Source organism: Grampus griseus (genome assembly GCF_964374135.1).
Source record: "Grampus griseus genome assembly, chromosome: 1".
In the NCBI taxonomy this organism is placed as follows: Eukaryota; Metazoa; Chordata; class Mammalia; order Artiodactyla; family Delphinidae; genus Grampus; species Grampus griseus.
Genome location: NC_139017.1, coordinates 94,518,553 through 94,535,276, shown reverse-complemented (window position 1 = coordinate 94,535,276; position 16,724 = coordinate 94,518,553). Strand labels below are relative to the sequence as shown.

Here is a 16,724-nt window from a genome sequence, read left to right as displayed (position 1 = left end):
ACAACTCAAAATAATCTCTTCTTAGTTGATGCTTTCAGAAAGTAGGGAAGTAGTTGCTCAACTTCCTATGAATCTACTGAACAAAGAGTTCAGATAAGTTGATGAGGCCATGAAAACACAACTGACTGACCTTGAACAATGTTGGGGTTAGGGATACTGACCCTCCATGCAGTTGAAAACATCCCTGGTTCCACATCCATGGATTCAACCATCTGAGGATTCAACCAACCATGGATTGTGTAGTACTGCAGTATGTATTTAGTGAAAAAAAAATCTGCGTATATGCAGACCTACACAGTTCAAACCTGTGTTCAAGGGTCAATGGTACTCAGAGTTAGACCAACTAAACTAACATGTAGCAAAGCTATTTCTGTTATAAACTGACAAAAGTATGAGACTTCATAGTCATGAAACATAATAAATGGAGTGTGATTTACAGCTAGGAAGAAGAATGTGGCTACTTGCATACATACAGAGGCATATTAACTGTTAAGAGATATGATAAATCTTGACCAATCCACTGTTGTTTTCAAACGTAAATTTTTAAAGATTTTATTTTGTAGTCAGCAAGTTTTCCATTTGTCAGCTTGGATGTGAAAGATGCTACTTAAAACCAAACAGCAACTGTACATGGCTGGCTGAACATTTATAATTCAACAATTATATAACCTCCAAAATACAGCAGAATATGAGGCACATAATTAGGACGTCAGCTAAACAAGACAAGGCAATTCAAAAGGATGTCATGTTGTGGCATGTGCTCAGCTGAGCTTTAAGTAAGTAGGACTGTTGGGTGGGGACTTATTCTTCCCACCTCTGTTTATATGCATTAATACCAAATGCTGTCAGGACAACTTATCTTGCAGTCAGGACATCTGACTTTTTAAGAAAGAAGAAAGTTCCACCTTGTATCAACTGATTTCATAAACAAAAATTGCTTTTAAATGGTTCTGTCGATGGATGTCTATCTCTAAGTTTTCCAGCATGGTCTGCTCCATGTATGTACATCCTGAAAAACTGCCAAAGTAGCAGCAAAAACTGATGACATCATAGGGAAAAAACTCATTGCCAAAGGAAACCAAGCACTGTTGAGTCAGCATCTTTCTTCTTGGTCACTCGTTTTATACATACTAGGTAAACCAAAAGACCTGTTTGATTTGTTATACAAATATGTGTATGTGCATATATAACTGAAATTAACATCTAACAATAAAATGCCTATGTTCAGAGTCCATCAATGCTTTGGGATTCTGAGCTCTTTTCTGGGATGGAAAACAGACTTAGCATCTCCATCTCCAGTGGATGCAAGCTGCCTCCTGTGATAATCAAGGAATGTAATGGTCCTCCCAAGTCCACAGTACACATTTGCTGCAAAGTGCCTGCTGCAATTTTCTGGTCTTCAGCTCCAACCCTGGCTAAGCCAACACAGAGTGTCTCCTCGGTGACTGCTATTAAAAAAAGAAAAAGATACCACCATTCAATTCAGCAAATGCATTATCCTGAATCCATTCAAACTAACACTAGTACCAAAGTACATTTAAAGAAGACCCAAATATATTACATCTCCTTAGTCACTCATTATGGACTGATTATCTACTGATAATCAGTAGATAGATCAGTAGCACTCATTATCTACTGATTTATCTAAGGCTTTTCTAAATTATTTGCACTACCTGACATATAAAGTAAAGTAGTACTGCCTAACTTTACCCTTTCAGAATTCCTAAGACCTACCTTAGTTTAAATTTTTAGGACTTGAGGGCTTCCCTGGTGGCGCAGTGGTTGAGAGTCCGCCTGCCGATGCAGGGGACACGGGTTCGTGCCCCGGTCCTGGAAGATCCCACATGCCGCGGAGCGGCTGGGCCCGTGAGCCATGGCCGCTGGGCCTGCGTGTCCGGAGCCTGTGCTCCACGGCGGGAGAGGCCACAGCAGTGAGAGGCCCGCATACCGCAAAAAAAAAAATAAAATAAAAAAATTTTTAGGACTTGAATAATTCCTGTATCCATACTCTATTGCATAGTGTTTGTCTTTAAGTTCCGAGTGAACAATGTTTATTACATGCTTATATTTTAAATAAAACGTTTGAGATATATTACACTGGCCAAGATATACTGGAAAAACCAGGGGATTATAAGCTAAATACACAGATTTGAGTCTGTGCTTGGCCACCTAACTATGTGACAAACTTCAGTTTTTTTCTTTTTTTTTTTTAGTGTCATAAATGGTGGTTTAAGGACTAAGATAACAGATATGAAAGTACTTGGTAAACTACATAGCCCTTAACAAATAATAGGCATTATGACATTCCTTATGCTTTTTTTTTTTTGCGGTACGCGGGCCTCTCACTGTTGTGGCCTCTCCCATTGTGGAGCACAGGCTCCGGACGTACGCACAGGCTCAGCAGCCACGGCTCACGGGCCCAGCCACTCCCCGGCATGTGGGATCTTCCCGGACCGGGGCACGAACCCATGTCCCCTGCATCGGCAGGCGGACTCTCAACAACTGTGCCACCAGGGAAGCCCCCTTATGCTTTTAAGTTCAAAATGACCAACATTAGTGAACTTTAGTATTATTCACTCTGGCCTGACAGCTGAAGGGCTGACGCTCTTGTGGTTTTGTTTAGTTGGGAAAGCTGTCCTGATTGAAAAATGGTCAAAATGGGGCAAATGATTTCTACAAGGACAAGCAGGCATGTAAGGAACTCTGTGCATAGGTATGGATATAGAGCACCCTTGCAGATTATTTGTTTCATGACTTTAACAAGGCCTACTGAGGCCAATGTTATTCAAGAATCTCTTCATGTATCTTTTCTATCAAGAAATAGGTGCTCAAAGCCAGTCAGCACCTTACAACAGAATATAATGACAGATTCATTTAAGAACGTCTCAATAAAAACCTACTGACAGTGAACATTTTATGATATACCACATCTATTAATACTATGTCTAGATATTAGAAATATAAGGATAAATTCTCTTGTCTTTATCCTGAAGAAAACTATACCTGGTCTCATTGTTGAAAATGAGAAAAAGTAGAATAAGTATACTTTTACAGGACAGAGTTTACCATAGACTTGGGCTAAAATGGAAGTTCTGTATTTTACCAAAATATTTATATGTTAACATATTTACATAAAAGCTGATTTATAGTTAATTTGTAAAAAATCCTTACTTTCTAGAATGATATTAATTTTACTAGAAGGAACTCCATTATTTTTCAGTAGAACATTCAGCTTATGAGATTTAAGGTAATGTTGAAAAAAAGTGACATGGAAAAATGCAATGCAAACACACTGACTCTCACTTCAGTGGTGTTGGTATATATATGTGTGTGTATGTCAGACGTTACATACACATCTCGGTGTAACAGTAGGGGAATACAAGAGCCCTTTTAAGGTTCTTCAGTACCTGGTTCTTCTCCTCGTATTCGCTGATTCTGAACAATCTCCAGAAGTTGCTGGGCTGCTTGGTTTACACTCATATAATGAGGAGGTTCATAGATCTTTCTTCCCCTGTAAGTGTAAAACTAGATGCCACTGTTCTTAGCCATGAAATTATACAATACATTTTAACACAGTTACTCCCCCAGGTATACTCAATTACCATAGTCTACATTATGTTTGAAGCAGTCACTTGTTACCCACTTTAAGTATACATTAAAGCACGGATACAGTGATCATTTATCTTAAGTTTCTTATGCTTTTTTCATTGTTCTACTTCAAATGCCCTCTCATCTCACTGAAATGCTGGCAGAAATAAAAGTCCAACAACTTAAAAGGTAATGTTTAGATCAAAGTTACTTTTATTCAAAGTGATACTTCAGGCAAAAATAATTCAAAATAAGTGGCAATTTGTTCTATACCTTAGTTTAATCAGGTTCTATAGTGTTCATTTTTATTACCATGTTTAAACCACATATCCCTCTTTTCACATCTTCCTCTAAAAAAAGTAAACTAAAGAGATAAATATCTCAAAATCTTAGAGGATAAGATGTTTACTTCCATATGCCTCAAAAGCCTACCACATTTGCCCAATGATCAAAATAAAAACACTGCTTTTGCAGTTTACAAAACAGTTCATATAGATTATTTAACTGACTCTCAGAACAATTCTATAAGTCAGCACTCTCCAAGAGGAATATAAAGCAAGCAGTAAACAGAATTTTAAATTTTCTATAGTCTCTACATTAATAAAAGTAAAAAAAAAGAAAAAATTAACTTTAGTATGTTTATTTAACCCAATAGATCCAGAATGTTATATTTCAACATTTATTCCTATAAAAATTATTAAAGATTGTTTTTGTACTAAGTTTTTGAAATCTGGAATGTATTTTATATATTAGCACATCTTAATTCAAATGTTAAATTTTCATTGGAAATACTTGGTCTGTATTTAGATTTCATAAAATTCATGGTTGTAAAAGTAAATTTACATACTGAATTGTTCTAAATATACTTAAATGTTTTCTATTAACTAAGTTGAGTATGTTTTAACTTAATTAAAATTAAATTATAAATTCAGTTCCTCAGTTACATTAGCCATACATATTTAAAGTGCCCATTAGTTACATGTGGGTAGCAGCTACTGTATGGGACACTGCATCTATAGGCAAAAGGGGTTAGTACTCGCATTATACAAATGAAGAAAATACAGCTCAGAAATGGAAGTAACTTGCCCAAGAGCACATAACTTGCCCAGAGGCCAACTCAAGACTCAAACCTGTGTCTTCTGACTCCCAATTAACTCATTCCACAAATATTTACTGAGTGCCTATCGGGTGCCAACCACTGCTCTCAGTACTGACCCAAGAAATCTATTGCTATTTCCACTCTATCTATCACACTGCTTATCATTTCATAAGATTGAAAGTATTTAATTTTGCACTATTACTGAAAACTGATTTTCAACAATCTTTAGAACTCATGTTATTTAAGTAGAACTTATTGTTCACGGAATTAAAGTAGATGTAAGCATTCTCAGAATAAGAACTTACTTGATTAGATTTTCCAAAGACTGCTCCTTTACTTTGATGTCTGTAGGAAGTAAAAAATAGTTCTCTTTTAATTAACTACTTTATCCAAAATCCTACGTGTAAACTTCAACTGAGTCACCTAAGTTTGTGGTAGACATTATTCTCAAGTCTCCAAAATGCTAATTTGATTGAGTCTATGACAATCGGTCCTCACACTTGTATCTGGCCACTTTTTAAAGGAAATATGAGGAAGAAGGGAAGCTTGTGGTTGTGTAAACGTCATTAGTTAGAAAACAAACATGAAGTTGGCCCTGAGATCATCCTGAAAGGATCGAATTTCCTCTTGGAAAAGAAGACACAGGAAAGAGTTAGATAAATATTGGCATATACACTACCAAACAGCTAATCAAAATTTTTGTGTTCATTTCTATTAGGTGGTAACTGCATAGAACCAACTGAAAAGTCTTGTTATGTTCCTCTTCTTACCTATTTTTCAGGCACTAGAATATAAGCTTCAATGCATGTAACATACATAAAAGAAAATTCTTACCACATTTTGAAAAGAGACTTTTGCTTTCTTGTGAATGGTAAGACATGCCTAATAACTTATGAATACTTTAATACCAAGTATTCATACTTTAATTGGGATTTCCTGAGCACTGACTGGTAGCCAGGTACAGGGCTACCACAGCGGCCAAAACCCACGTAGTCTTTGCTCTAATAAAGCTTGACAATGCAAGCATCACAAAGATTTGATCCTTTACGCTTTTTAATCACTGATGCTCAGCTAAACAATTCGGTAGAAGGTAAAAAAGCAGAATCACTCTACATCCTCACAGGAACTCAGCACACAACAGCAAGAGCGACAGCTGCTTCCTGTTCTACATGCTGAAAACAAATGGTTCAGTCAAAGTTTGTTTTTGCAAAAATAAATATAGTGCAACTTAGTGGTCTTTCTGATAGACTTCTACAGCTTTCCCAAGTGATTATAAAAGTTTTTCTCATAAAGGATACTAAGTATTTGCTTGGAAAATACTCCAGAGATAATCCCTACATGTATTTCTAAATGTTCTTGGAACCAGCAGTGAATATATTTTTCAGGTTCGAAATATCATTAATTATTTAATATTTCCAGTTGTCTGGCACATATAGGAAAAAAATGTATATCTATTACTGAAATATGGCCTGCAATACAATTAATGATATATAAGTCGACTTTGAGCTCCTTTACACAGTAGTTGTAATATTTTTTAAAAATTAAACACATTTATTAATGTATTCACCTTGAGCTTCTGAAATGTTGTCATACTTAAGTTTTTAATTTAATATCTTCAATAGTTTTACTTTTTTACTGATATGCTCTACAGAATTTGATTTTAAAAATTAAGAGGGCTGGGAAGAATTTTTGCAGGCAAATGCTTTTTAATTGAACATAAGACTGCATTAGTGAACTAATCTCAAGCCAGACCTATCTTGATACTTTTCCCTTGTCTTCACACAGGCCATAATTATTCCTTTCTACTTCTACTTGCTGGAATGTAAGCTTCTCCTATTCATCTTAGTACCAGCACCTAGCATAATGCAAAGTACCTAGTAGATACTCCATAAATTCTACTGAATAAATTTGTTCACATGGCTCTACTACCACCAGCCCATCTTAAACTATCTACCCTTTAAGTAGAATAAAAGTCCCAGCTCCTTCAGAAAGCCTTTACTGACTTCCTCTTAAATGCTCTTTGTCCTCTGAAATAGCCATACAATTAATGCTGTATTTTATTAATCTCTAATTACATTATATATAGCAGTCTTATCCTTCCAAGTAAATTTTAAATTCTCTATGGTTTCATACCATGACATAATCCCTACAGGGCATGGCCCATAGCAGGCATTCAATAAATAGGTACTAATTTGAATAATGAGAATTCCAGGTGATTAAATGATGAGATCTATGGTTTGAGAATTTGGAATCATGATATCTTATACTTCACACCTTGTTCCTGTTTTTGTTAATGGAGCAAGGAAGATATATTGTTTAACCTTGTTTGTCTTTTCCCAGGAAAGCCAAGAAAAGAGGCAGCTCTTAGAGAGAGTTCAAGAGCCAAAGTTCTGGTCTGTCCTTCCTGCCTCTCCATACAATAGAACTTAACTGTTCTATAAACTTTCATGTACACAGCACATTAGTTCCAACTAGATTTCAAAACCCTGAGGGCAGAACCCATGTCTAATATTTCCTTAGTGTTCCAGAAGAACCTAACTCCACATTGGGCATAGAGTAAATACTCAATAAATACTGTAAACTGATTTTCTGTCCTTCCAAAGTTTCCAAAAGATAAATCCTATTTTTCCTCCTTTCCCCCATTTTTTATGATACATGAAGATGTTATCAGGTAGCCTCTTAAGACTACTTTTCTCCCCGTTCTGTTTTAAAACCTCAGTTCTGTTGTAAAACACACACACACACACACACACACACACACACACACACATGCTTTTTAGTACCTGAGTTCCAATGAATCCTTATTTTTTATCCCTCAGTTGCATATACTTCTACATCTGCCTTTAATAAAAGTCCATTTAACAGCTGTCCTTCTCACATCCTTCTAGTTTGACTTTCTACCATACTGCTGGCCTTAATTGGATCTAAGTTTAAGATAACATGGATATATCTAATGGCATATTCCACATGAATTAACAAGTGTGTTACAGTTGGCCTGCCAGTAGGAACTACAAAAAAAGGAAAACTAGTATCTTTCCACATGGAAAATCTAAACACAAAACTATAAAGCTAATTAATAATGAATTACTAAACTGCCCTGATAATAAACTAAAATAAGAAAACATTATTATACCAGTTAATTGTGGGATATAGGCATAAGCCAAAAAAATGTTAGAGAAGCATGCATGGCCTGATCTAGATCTAGAATTAATTAGATGTCAATGTTAATGGAGTAAAAGGAATGTATTCTAGCTGGAACTGAATGAGCTAGCAAGACTTAAGTCCCTGCTCTTATGAAGTAGGGAAGAAAACCAACAAGTTAATAAAATAATTCAGATGGATGGTAAGACTTAAAAGAAATAATACAAGGTAATGGGAAAGAGAATCACTGGGGGATACAGGGTGTACCACATCCGATTAGGCAGAATTTCACTTTAGATCACGAGTCAGTAAACGTGTTCTGTAAAGACGTAGGTAGTAAATATTTTAGGTTCTGAGGGCCACAAGGTCTCTGTCAAAATTACTTATCACTGCCAGTGGAGCATGAAAGCAGCCACAGATAATACAAAAATAAAGTAGCATGGCTGTGTTCTAATTAAACTTTATTTATAAAACAGGCAGTAGGCTAGATTTGATCCACGGGTGCTAGTTTGCTAACCCCTGCTGGATAATTTCTGATTTCTACCCTATAAGAAATGCTAACCATTAGTAAAACTTTTCTACAGTCTTCTCTTTTAAAAGAGACATATTGATTGAGGTTCTGATAATGTACAAATTATATATCATTGAATAATAGAGAACTGTCTATATTATACAAATAACCTAAATGCCTTTGGCAAATAGAAGTCTTTTCTAATGTTCTGAATATCTGTACTTACTACAGAGGCCAAACCCATGGGTTCATTCTTTGCCCTGATTCTGTGCTATGTGGCAGACATTCTTCTGCTGTGACTTCACACACAGTATCACTAAAACAGTGCAATTCAATGTATGATCCGAGGACTGATGCCACTATGTGAGAATTCTGTTCCCAATAAATGATAAAAAAAAAAAAACTACAGGAGTAAGAATAAGTGTTTACAAACACCTACAGTAATTTGACTTTGACACAAAAGATTAGAAACTTAAAAGTAAATAAATATATGTATTTTTACATATATTTATTTTATGTATGTGTGTATATACACACATATCTACACACACACACACACATACAAATAAAAGAACAAAAATTTGGTCCTTCACCACAAATTGAGAAGTACTGCTCTAAACACTTCCATGAGGCAAGAAAAGATTATTCCTATTTGATAAAAATGAAGGCAAAGGTAAGGACTGTTGACAATATTCTCTAGCTAGTATATAGTAGCACTCAGATTTTGTCTTCTGATCCCAAGTATAAGTGTCATTTCAAAGTTATCAAAGATGCCAGTTATTTCTTTTCTGTTGACTAGCCACAGATTAAAGCTCTGGTTATAGCATTTTTACAATACACACTGTAGAATAGGAACTGATAGCAAATGTGAATCAGTACAATTCCAGTACCTCTGCTGACAAACGCAGCCCATCCCTTCTGAAGCTCTATCAGTACCACCAGCTTAGTGTACAAAGACAGTGATCCCAGCCACTTCCACACTAGGTAGGAAACAGAATTTGGCAGCATAATACAGTGAAAAGAGCTGTGAATAACAGGCTATTTGGATTCTACGAATTCTGCAACTAATAATCTGGGTGACAGTGGGAAAATGATTCAATATCTCTGGGCCTCAATTTCATCTGTAAAATAGGGCTTCAGTAAGATGATGTCAAGAGTCTCTTTCAGATCTATAATTCTGTGATTCTGATAGCATTAATACTGCAGTATTCAAAGGACACCATAAGGAAGACAGGATGGAACGTGGTAAGAATAAATGCTCAATACGTCTACTGAATTGCTGTAAATTGACCAGAACAGGGTCTTACTGGACCAATGGGTAAAAGATGGAATGCTGGCGAGGATCTATTAGGGCGTACGTAGGCAGCAGCACGAACTATGGCACGTATGTAGGAGTAGCCATGTCGTATTTGGAACAGAAAATTCATTTCTCCACAGAGTACGGGGGAGAGCATGCCATGCAGAGTAGCTAGCCTGTATCCCACAGAACAGTTTCACCTTCACACAAAATCAAAATGAGAACAATATGACAACTCCACATTGTCACCCTAAAGAAACTCCACAGCCCTTACCTAGTAAGCATAATGTGTGCATGCCGTTTTGTCTGTTCTTCTTCACTTTGTCAAAAAAGCTTTCTGGTCTCCAAGTGTCTGTCCAAAAAACAACAGACACTGTCTCTCCAAACCTATACAACTAGAAAAAATAAAAACTAAAATTAATTAATGATGGAACAATTCACGAACTACTATTTCATAGACAACAATAAAAATAAAAAGCGAGAACCAAACTTGAGATGGACTGGGTATCAAGACTGTCACACACACACAAAAAAAGGTAATAAAAATTCTCTTTGATCCACAGCAGCTGGTGTCATTCTGATGCCCTTTCAGTTGGATATTTCTAGTATTTCTGCATTCAGTATGGGAACATATGTAACTACTTCATGATTTAGCTAGGTAGCTGCTAAAAATACTGAAATACAAAGAAACCAGAAGGAAGCCAAAAAAAAAAAAAAAAAGACTTTTGAGCAGTCAGAGCACAGTTCACAAAGTTAATATTATCCTCACTTTACAGATGAGTCCACTGTCAAGATCAACTGACTTGCCTAAGGTCACACAGCTAGTTAGTAGTGAAAAAGAAACTCAAACCTAGGTCTGAGGAAAAGCTCCTTTCTACCATGACGTCTCAGTAAAATTCATGCACTGTATACTCACTGCAGCCATATCCCAAAATCTACTCCCTTACTTTACCCACTGTTTATTCCCTCACTATAGAGTTCAGTGATAGGCCTTTTCCCAAACCTCCTCCTTTCCCCCCAAGAGGCTCACCCACTCCACCTGACCACCACACAACCAAGAAGCTTGCTTTGTTCCAACTTGCTTCCAGGCTGACTGCACATCTCACTTAAGTGAGTCCAACTCCAAATCTTATGCTGAGAAAATCTAGTTTTGAATTTTGGTTCCTCAACTTGTTAGCTGTGTGACATTATTCTTTCTAAGTCTTAATCCTTAAAATAGGAACAGTGATAACATATGCCCTTCCAACCCACACGGCTGTATGAATCAAATAACATGTAAAAAGTTATTCAAACTGTGAATAATATGCTTATATTAGTTCTTATCTAGGTACTGCACAAAGGATTTTATTTTCAAAGACTTAATATATGGTAAAACATAACACTGAAGTTGTTATGTAAAGGTTTAATTATTCAATTTAAAGAGTGCCTGAAAGCATTTTTAGTAGAGCTGGAAAGCACTAAATGCTGGAAATTACATCTAGTCCTCTACTGTAAATTAGCTGTGTGATTGAAACAGCTCTGTGACTTCAGGAAATCACCTAACTTTTTTAAGTCTAAAGTTCTTCATTTGAAAAATGAAGAAACTGGTCTGGAGAAGGGATTATTGTCCCCAGGCTTCTCAGTTTTCAGAAGCTGCTGCAAGACGCATATAGGGAGGAAAGAGAGAAGCTAGGACAAAGTCCTTCATCCCCCCATCACTGAAGAACCTCAACTTTTCTCAATTTTTATATGTTGAGGTCTTAAAAACTATCACCAATATTCATAATGGTGACTTTGAGATCCCAAGGGAAGGTTCATCGTATTCCTCATATGGCCACAACCTCCAACCTACCTACCAATAGGCTTTATTCCCAAAGTCCATTTGAAAATTGTCTGAAAAGGTATTTCCCCATAGAAGCCATGCTATCCAGTGGCAGTCGAATTCATAGTGTACAAAGACCCATGTAACTCTCAGAATTCAGTCATAAACCTTCCAGCCACACCTAACATGGTTTCTCTGTAATAAATGTATTTAGAGTGCCAATGTAAGATCCCTGGAATACATTCACCCAAGCTACAAGGACTAAGCCTAGCTCTGTTGAGGGCTTCTGTTATTGTTGTTGTTCTATAAGAGGCAAATCTGTCCAACAAATATTTTATAATAAATTTATTATAAATCATCCACTATGTGCCAGGCATTATGCTATGCACAGGCATAAAGTGAGAAGCAAAGCAGAGCTCCGGTCCTCATGAAGTATGCAGTCTCACTTATACCTTACATAGCAGGCAAAAGCTCTGGAGTCATGGCTCTGGTTCCTACTAGTTGGATGATCATGGTGACTAGTTCGGTGACTTTCAGGAGGAACTCCCTTGCAAAATGGATATAATAATTATAAACCTAATAATGTGTTTTGTTAAGGATTAAATGACATACTGTATGTAGTGCCTAGTGCCATAGTAAAGACTCAATAAATGTTAGGAATTTGATAATATAACAATGATAATGTTTATAATGATGATATGAAGATGTTCTAAAATGCTGTGTTGTGCTATAATCCAACTGCTCTCCTTACTGGAGTGAGCTCAAAAACATTAACAAACATTTGAAACTATGTTTATGATTTAATTCTGACAAGTTCAATCGTTTACATTCTTAAAAGGATTTTTGGCATCTCTGATCAGATTTTAAAATATTAACATTACTCTATTAAAAAAAACTTTAAAGGAAAACCATTAAAGAAAATTTCATATGCAACCATATATAAATACTTTAAATAGCTTTTCAATATTCTAAGAGTCATGAAAATATAGTTATGGAGGTAAATTCTTCATTCAGATATAAGGGGATAGATGATTTAAAAGAGAATTGAGATGCTAGTCACATATAAACATTAGTTGAAACACTTTATGTAAAAGCGTCTTTCAATTGTCTAATTTGGGGGATTAAAGAAAACCTCACATAAGCACTGCTTCCTAGGACCCTGATTTATAGACTGTAACCATTTCCATGGCTGTGGTACAAACTTCTTCAATGAATTCTGGAACATTATGCAAACAGTTTCGCCATTTAGATGTCAGTACCTCAAAGAACAGAAGGGCCAATTCCTTTGTGTTTCACAATTCAAGGACTTACCAGTAAATTACAAAAAGAAACTGGAACAAAATCATACAGTGACGAGAACTGAGGTTACAGAAGCCTAAGCACCTACCATCCTAAAAATGTAAGCCTTTGTGCTTGTGATCATTTTCCCCCAAACCATTATTGATGCAGATCTACATTTAAAGATTACAAAAAGTACTGTTTTCAAAAACAGTAGGTAAATACAGGCTTTTTGTGTGTGTTTTAACCTAGAGTAAGTTATAAGGAAAGCAGTTTATCTAACTTGATACTGGATCATGTTTTTTATCAATTGAAGACAAAAACTCAATTCAAAATGATTTACTTAATTATATATAAGGCACTAGTTAAGAGTGAAAAGATGCACAAGAAAGACAAATATGAGGTAATAAATACTAATAAAAAATTAGATATAAATTGTATAAGAGTTCAGCATTTCCCCCACCGAGAGCACACCTGAAGGTAACTTCTGAATAGACAGGATATAAGCTGGACCTTAAAGGATGGGTAAGATTTAGCCTGGGGAAATTGAACATGCAGAAGAATGAGATGATGTGAACAAAGTAACAGAGGTGGGAAATCCTGGGCAGTATTTACAGTGGCATTAACCAAGTATCTAGAAATAAGTATTGCCTGACTTTGCCTCTAACAAGTATGTCTAATTCCTGACACCTTACAGGTACCAATTCCTGTCAATTCTAGCTCTACAGTTTATCTAGAAACTATTAATTTCTTTTTCCTCTACCTTAGTTTGAGTTCTCAGTACCACCTGCCTGAATGACCTTAATAGTCTTAATTCATCTCGCTGCCAGTATTTCCTTTCTTTCAGAAGCACAGGTGCTATGAAAACTCCATTTTATAATTAGATTTTAATGCTTTGGTATTTTATATTGAAATGAAAATATTTTGTGATTTTTAGATTAAAAAGTATCTTTTCTGGATATGGAAAAATTAGAAAATTTAACTTGCTAAGAACTCTATCAAGTCCCACATGTATCTTTTATATATGTATATCCTAATCAGATCACTTAAATCTGTGAGGTAAAAGAAAGCTGAGCCAGCAGTTGTCAAAAAATGTACTACAAAACCATATAATCAAAAGTTACTAGTTTTTTATATAGAATACTTGCTGTTTTTAATCTTCACATGCATTTTGCTTAACATTGATAAAACACTGACTTTTGCTAACAGTAAGAAAGATTATACACATGGCTATACACTAGGTACACAGATAAAGCTGAATGACTATGTAGACAGAAGAGCAGCTAGATTTATATTTTCACATATAAATGAGAGAACCACATACAAATTAAGTGATAGAATTACAACTTAAAGCATACAATTCCAAAGACAAGATTCAACTTGGGGTAGGGGGTGGGGAGGGGGAAATAAATAAGCAATTCAACTCAGCAAATATTTGTTACACATTATTTGTTACACATTGATTATATGTGCATGGCACTGCAATAAAGTACCATGGAAGATGTGAAGATAAGTAAATTAAGGAGTTTATAATATGGTAAGCACATAAACATATGCAAGCAACTGAATACTCTTATAGGATAGAGATTTACCAGGATTGTTTGAGTAGAAGAACGGCACAATCAGATCTATGATTTAAGCAGAAAACTATAAAGTGGAAGAGAATGATGGGAAGGTGGCTATTAAAATAGTGACTAAAAAAAGGAAATGGAAAGGAAGGAAAAAAATTTTAACATGCTCATGATTTAACAGGTGGTCAAAAAGAATTCCAAAGTGACTAAAAGAACAGAGAACTTATTAGATGAATTCTTCTAAGGTTACATAGTAATGTAGAGCTCTAATACCTTTATTACCCAGTTAAGTGTTCTTTGTACTCATTAGGTTTTATCATTTCTACAATAGTGCCTGGACAACAATGAAAGCAATTTAACGCTTCTGAAAACTAACAGTAAGAACTACTACAAGGTCAAAAATGCTGACTATCACAATGAGTGTTGTGTTATTTAAAAAAAAGGAAGGAAATGAGTTCTTATTTTTTGAAAGTAATATACATTTTTCCCCAAAGTAGATATGTATTATATAAACAGAGGAACATATGGCAATAGTCAAGGTCACTCATGCAACAGTCAGCGAAAGTGGAAGCACTTCATAATGATGAGAAAATTATACAACCTTTTTCCCTGAAGTCAGCCACAACTGATAATGCAGTTTTTCATGCAGAAATCATTGCTACCTGGTTTCAAACTGTCTTACTTATCTTTCCTTTAAAAATGTCTCAAGATCATTTCAGTCACCAAACTTTTACAAAATAATTAACATATTCTATCACCCAAATGGCTAACAATAAATGAAGTACCATGCAAAAAAATTATTTTAGGATCTGTAATTCTTTTTTAGCCTGTCAGATTCAGGAGAATGTACACACAGTAAGTGCTAAGTAAAAAGACTGAAAGAAAACATACCAGAATGGTAACTATGGTTACCTTCAGGTGGTGAGACTACGGATGCTTTTATTTTCTTCTTTATACTTACTGTATTTTCCTGATTTTCTATGCGTATATATGTCATTTGTTATCAAGAGAAAACGTTATTTTGTAAGTGGCTCTTCAAAAGCAGCAACAATAATAAAAGCAATTCTGATTCTGCATGATTAAGCTGCTAAATGCCTAACTTGAAGATTTCAAGAGAAGAAGGACTTGTTCCTCTTGTCTTTTGTGTACTGAGAAAAATCCCTGATTTTTCATTATCAGGAATGTCTAAATACAACCACCTTGCCTGGCTCTCGACAAATAAATGGATTTTTCTTTGACTAGAAAAATCCTCAAAATACAAATAAGTGTTAGAAATATCTGTTACTTAGGAATTTCAGGTAACATGATTTTAAAGTATACATGTTTATAACTAATATTTTAATTGCAAAAAAATCTTAAAATTAACTCAATGAAAATTTGAGTATCTAACATATCTTGGTCTATGTATCCTTTGACTAAAACTGGAAAACAGGCCCGCTGTTTTTTTTAATAAATCTTTTTTTAAAAAAGTTATTTATTTATTTTTGGCTGCATTGGGTCTTTGTTGTTGCACGCGGGCTTTCTCTCCAGTTGCTGAGAGCAGGGGCTGCTCTTCGTTGCGGTGCGCGGGCTTCTCATTGTGGTGGCTTCTCTTGTTGCAGAGCACGGGCTTTAGACGCGCAGGCTCAGTAGTTGTGGCATGTGGGGTCAGTAGTTGTGGCTCGCAGGCTCTAGAGCACAGGCTCAGCAGTTGTGGCGCACAAGCCCGTGTGGTGCAGGGGCTTAGTTGCTCCCAGACCAGGGCTCAAACCTGTGTCCCCTGCATTGGCAGGTGGATTCTTAACCACTGCGCCACCAGGGAGGTCCCAACAGTCCAGCTTTTTGGCTTCCAAAACTACAGGATATTAGAACTTCGCTAGTTTAGTATTCTTCATACTTTTTAGTGACAAATCTTTTTTCCAAATGAATTCTTATATAGAACATCACTGATGCTAAAAATTGAGTTAAAGATAATGACCTGGCTCTTCAGGGATTTATTCTTTGTGTTTTGGTGTCAATTACTTCATTATGTGCAGAACCCTAAAGCATCTTCATAAATCATGGTGCACTTTGAAAACCACTAGTTTTGTTCAACATTCCTCCCTGTTCCCACCTCATTCCCTTGTAGTTAAGAAACTTAAGATCCGGAGCAGTTAGATGACTCCTTAGTTACCACCTGAGCAAAAAGAAAACCAAAACCTTTTAATTTACAGTTAAACTCTAAACCTTTTCCATTATATCCATTATACCTTTCCTTTACTAATTCTTCCCAATATGTAGTCAGTTTTTACCCAACATACGTATTGTAAGTCTTGTGTTAACTTATCTCTAGATAGCCAAGGTTTCTGTGGTATGTATGTATGGATTCATTTGTGTTTCTGTAATACCCTGCAGATGCCCCAAAGTGCCTCCATGACTCTCTAACTCTACCTTTCTCTCTTTTGGGAATGTCTTTTAAC

General features: G+C 35.7%; 1 protein-coding gene across 3 annotated transcripts in view; it reads right to left on the bottom strand.

Moving 5' to 3' along the window:
• Nucleotides 1-565: 565 nt before the first annotated feature.
• DPH5 (diphthamide biosynthesis 5) overlaps nucleotides 566-16,724 on the bottom strand; it is a 37,381-nt gene continuing 21,222 nt past the window's right edge. For all 3 annotated transcript variants that reach the window (XM_082666946.1, XM_082666945.1, XM_082666947.1), the window contains exons 5-8: nucleotides 9,911-10,031; nucleotides 4,993-5,032; nucleotides 3,408-3,511; nucleotides 566-1,448 (exon numbers count right to left, since the gene is read on the bottom strand). In XM_082666946.1, the coding sequence (XP_082523072.1) occupies nucleotides 1,225-1,448; nucleotides 3,408-3,511; nucleotides 4,993-5,032; nucleotides 9,911-10,031 (489 nt within the window). In that variant the 3' untranslated portion in view covers nucleotides 566-1,224. The remainder of the gene's footprint in view (nucleotides 1,449-3,407; nucleotides 3,512-4,992; nucleotides 5,033-9,910; nucleotides 10,032-16,724) is intronic.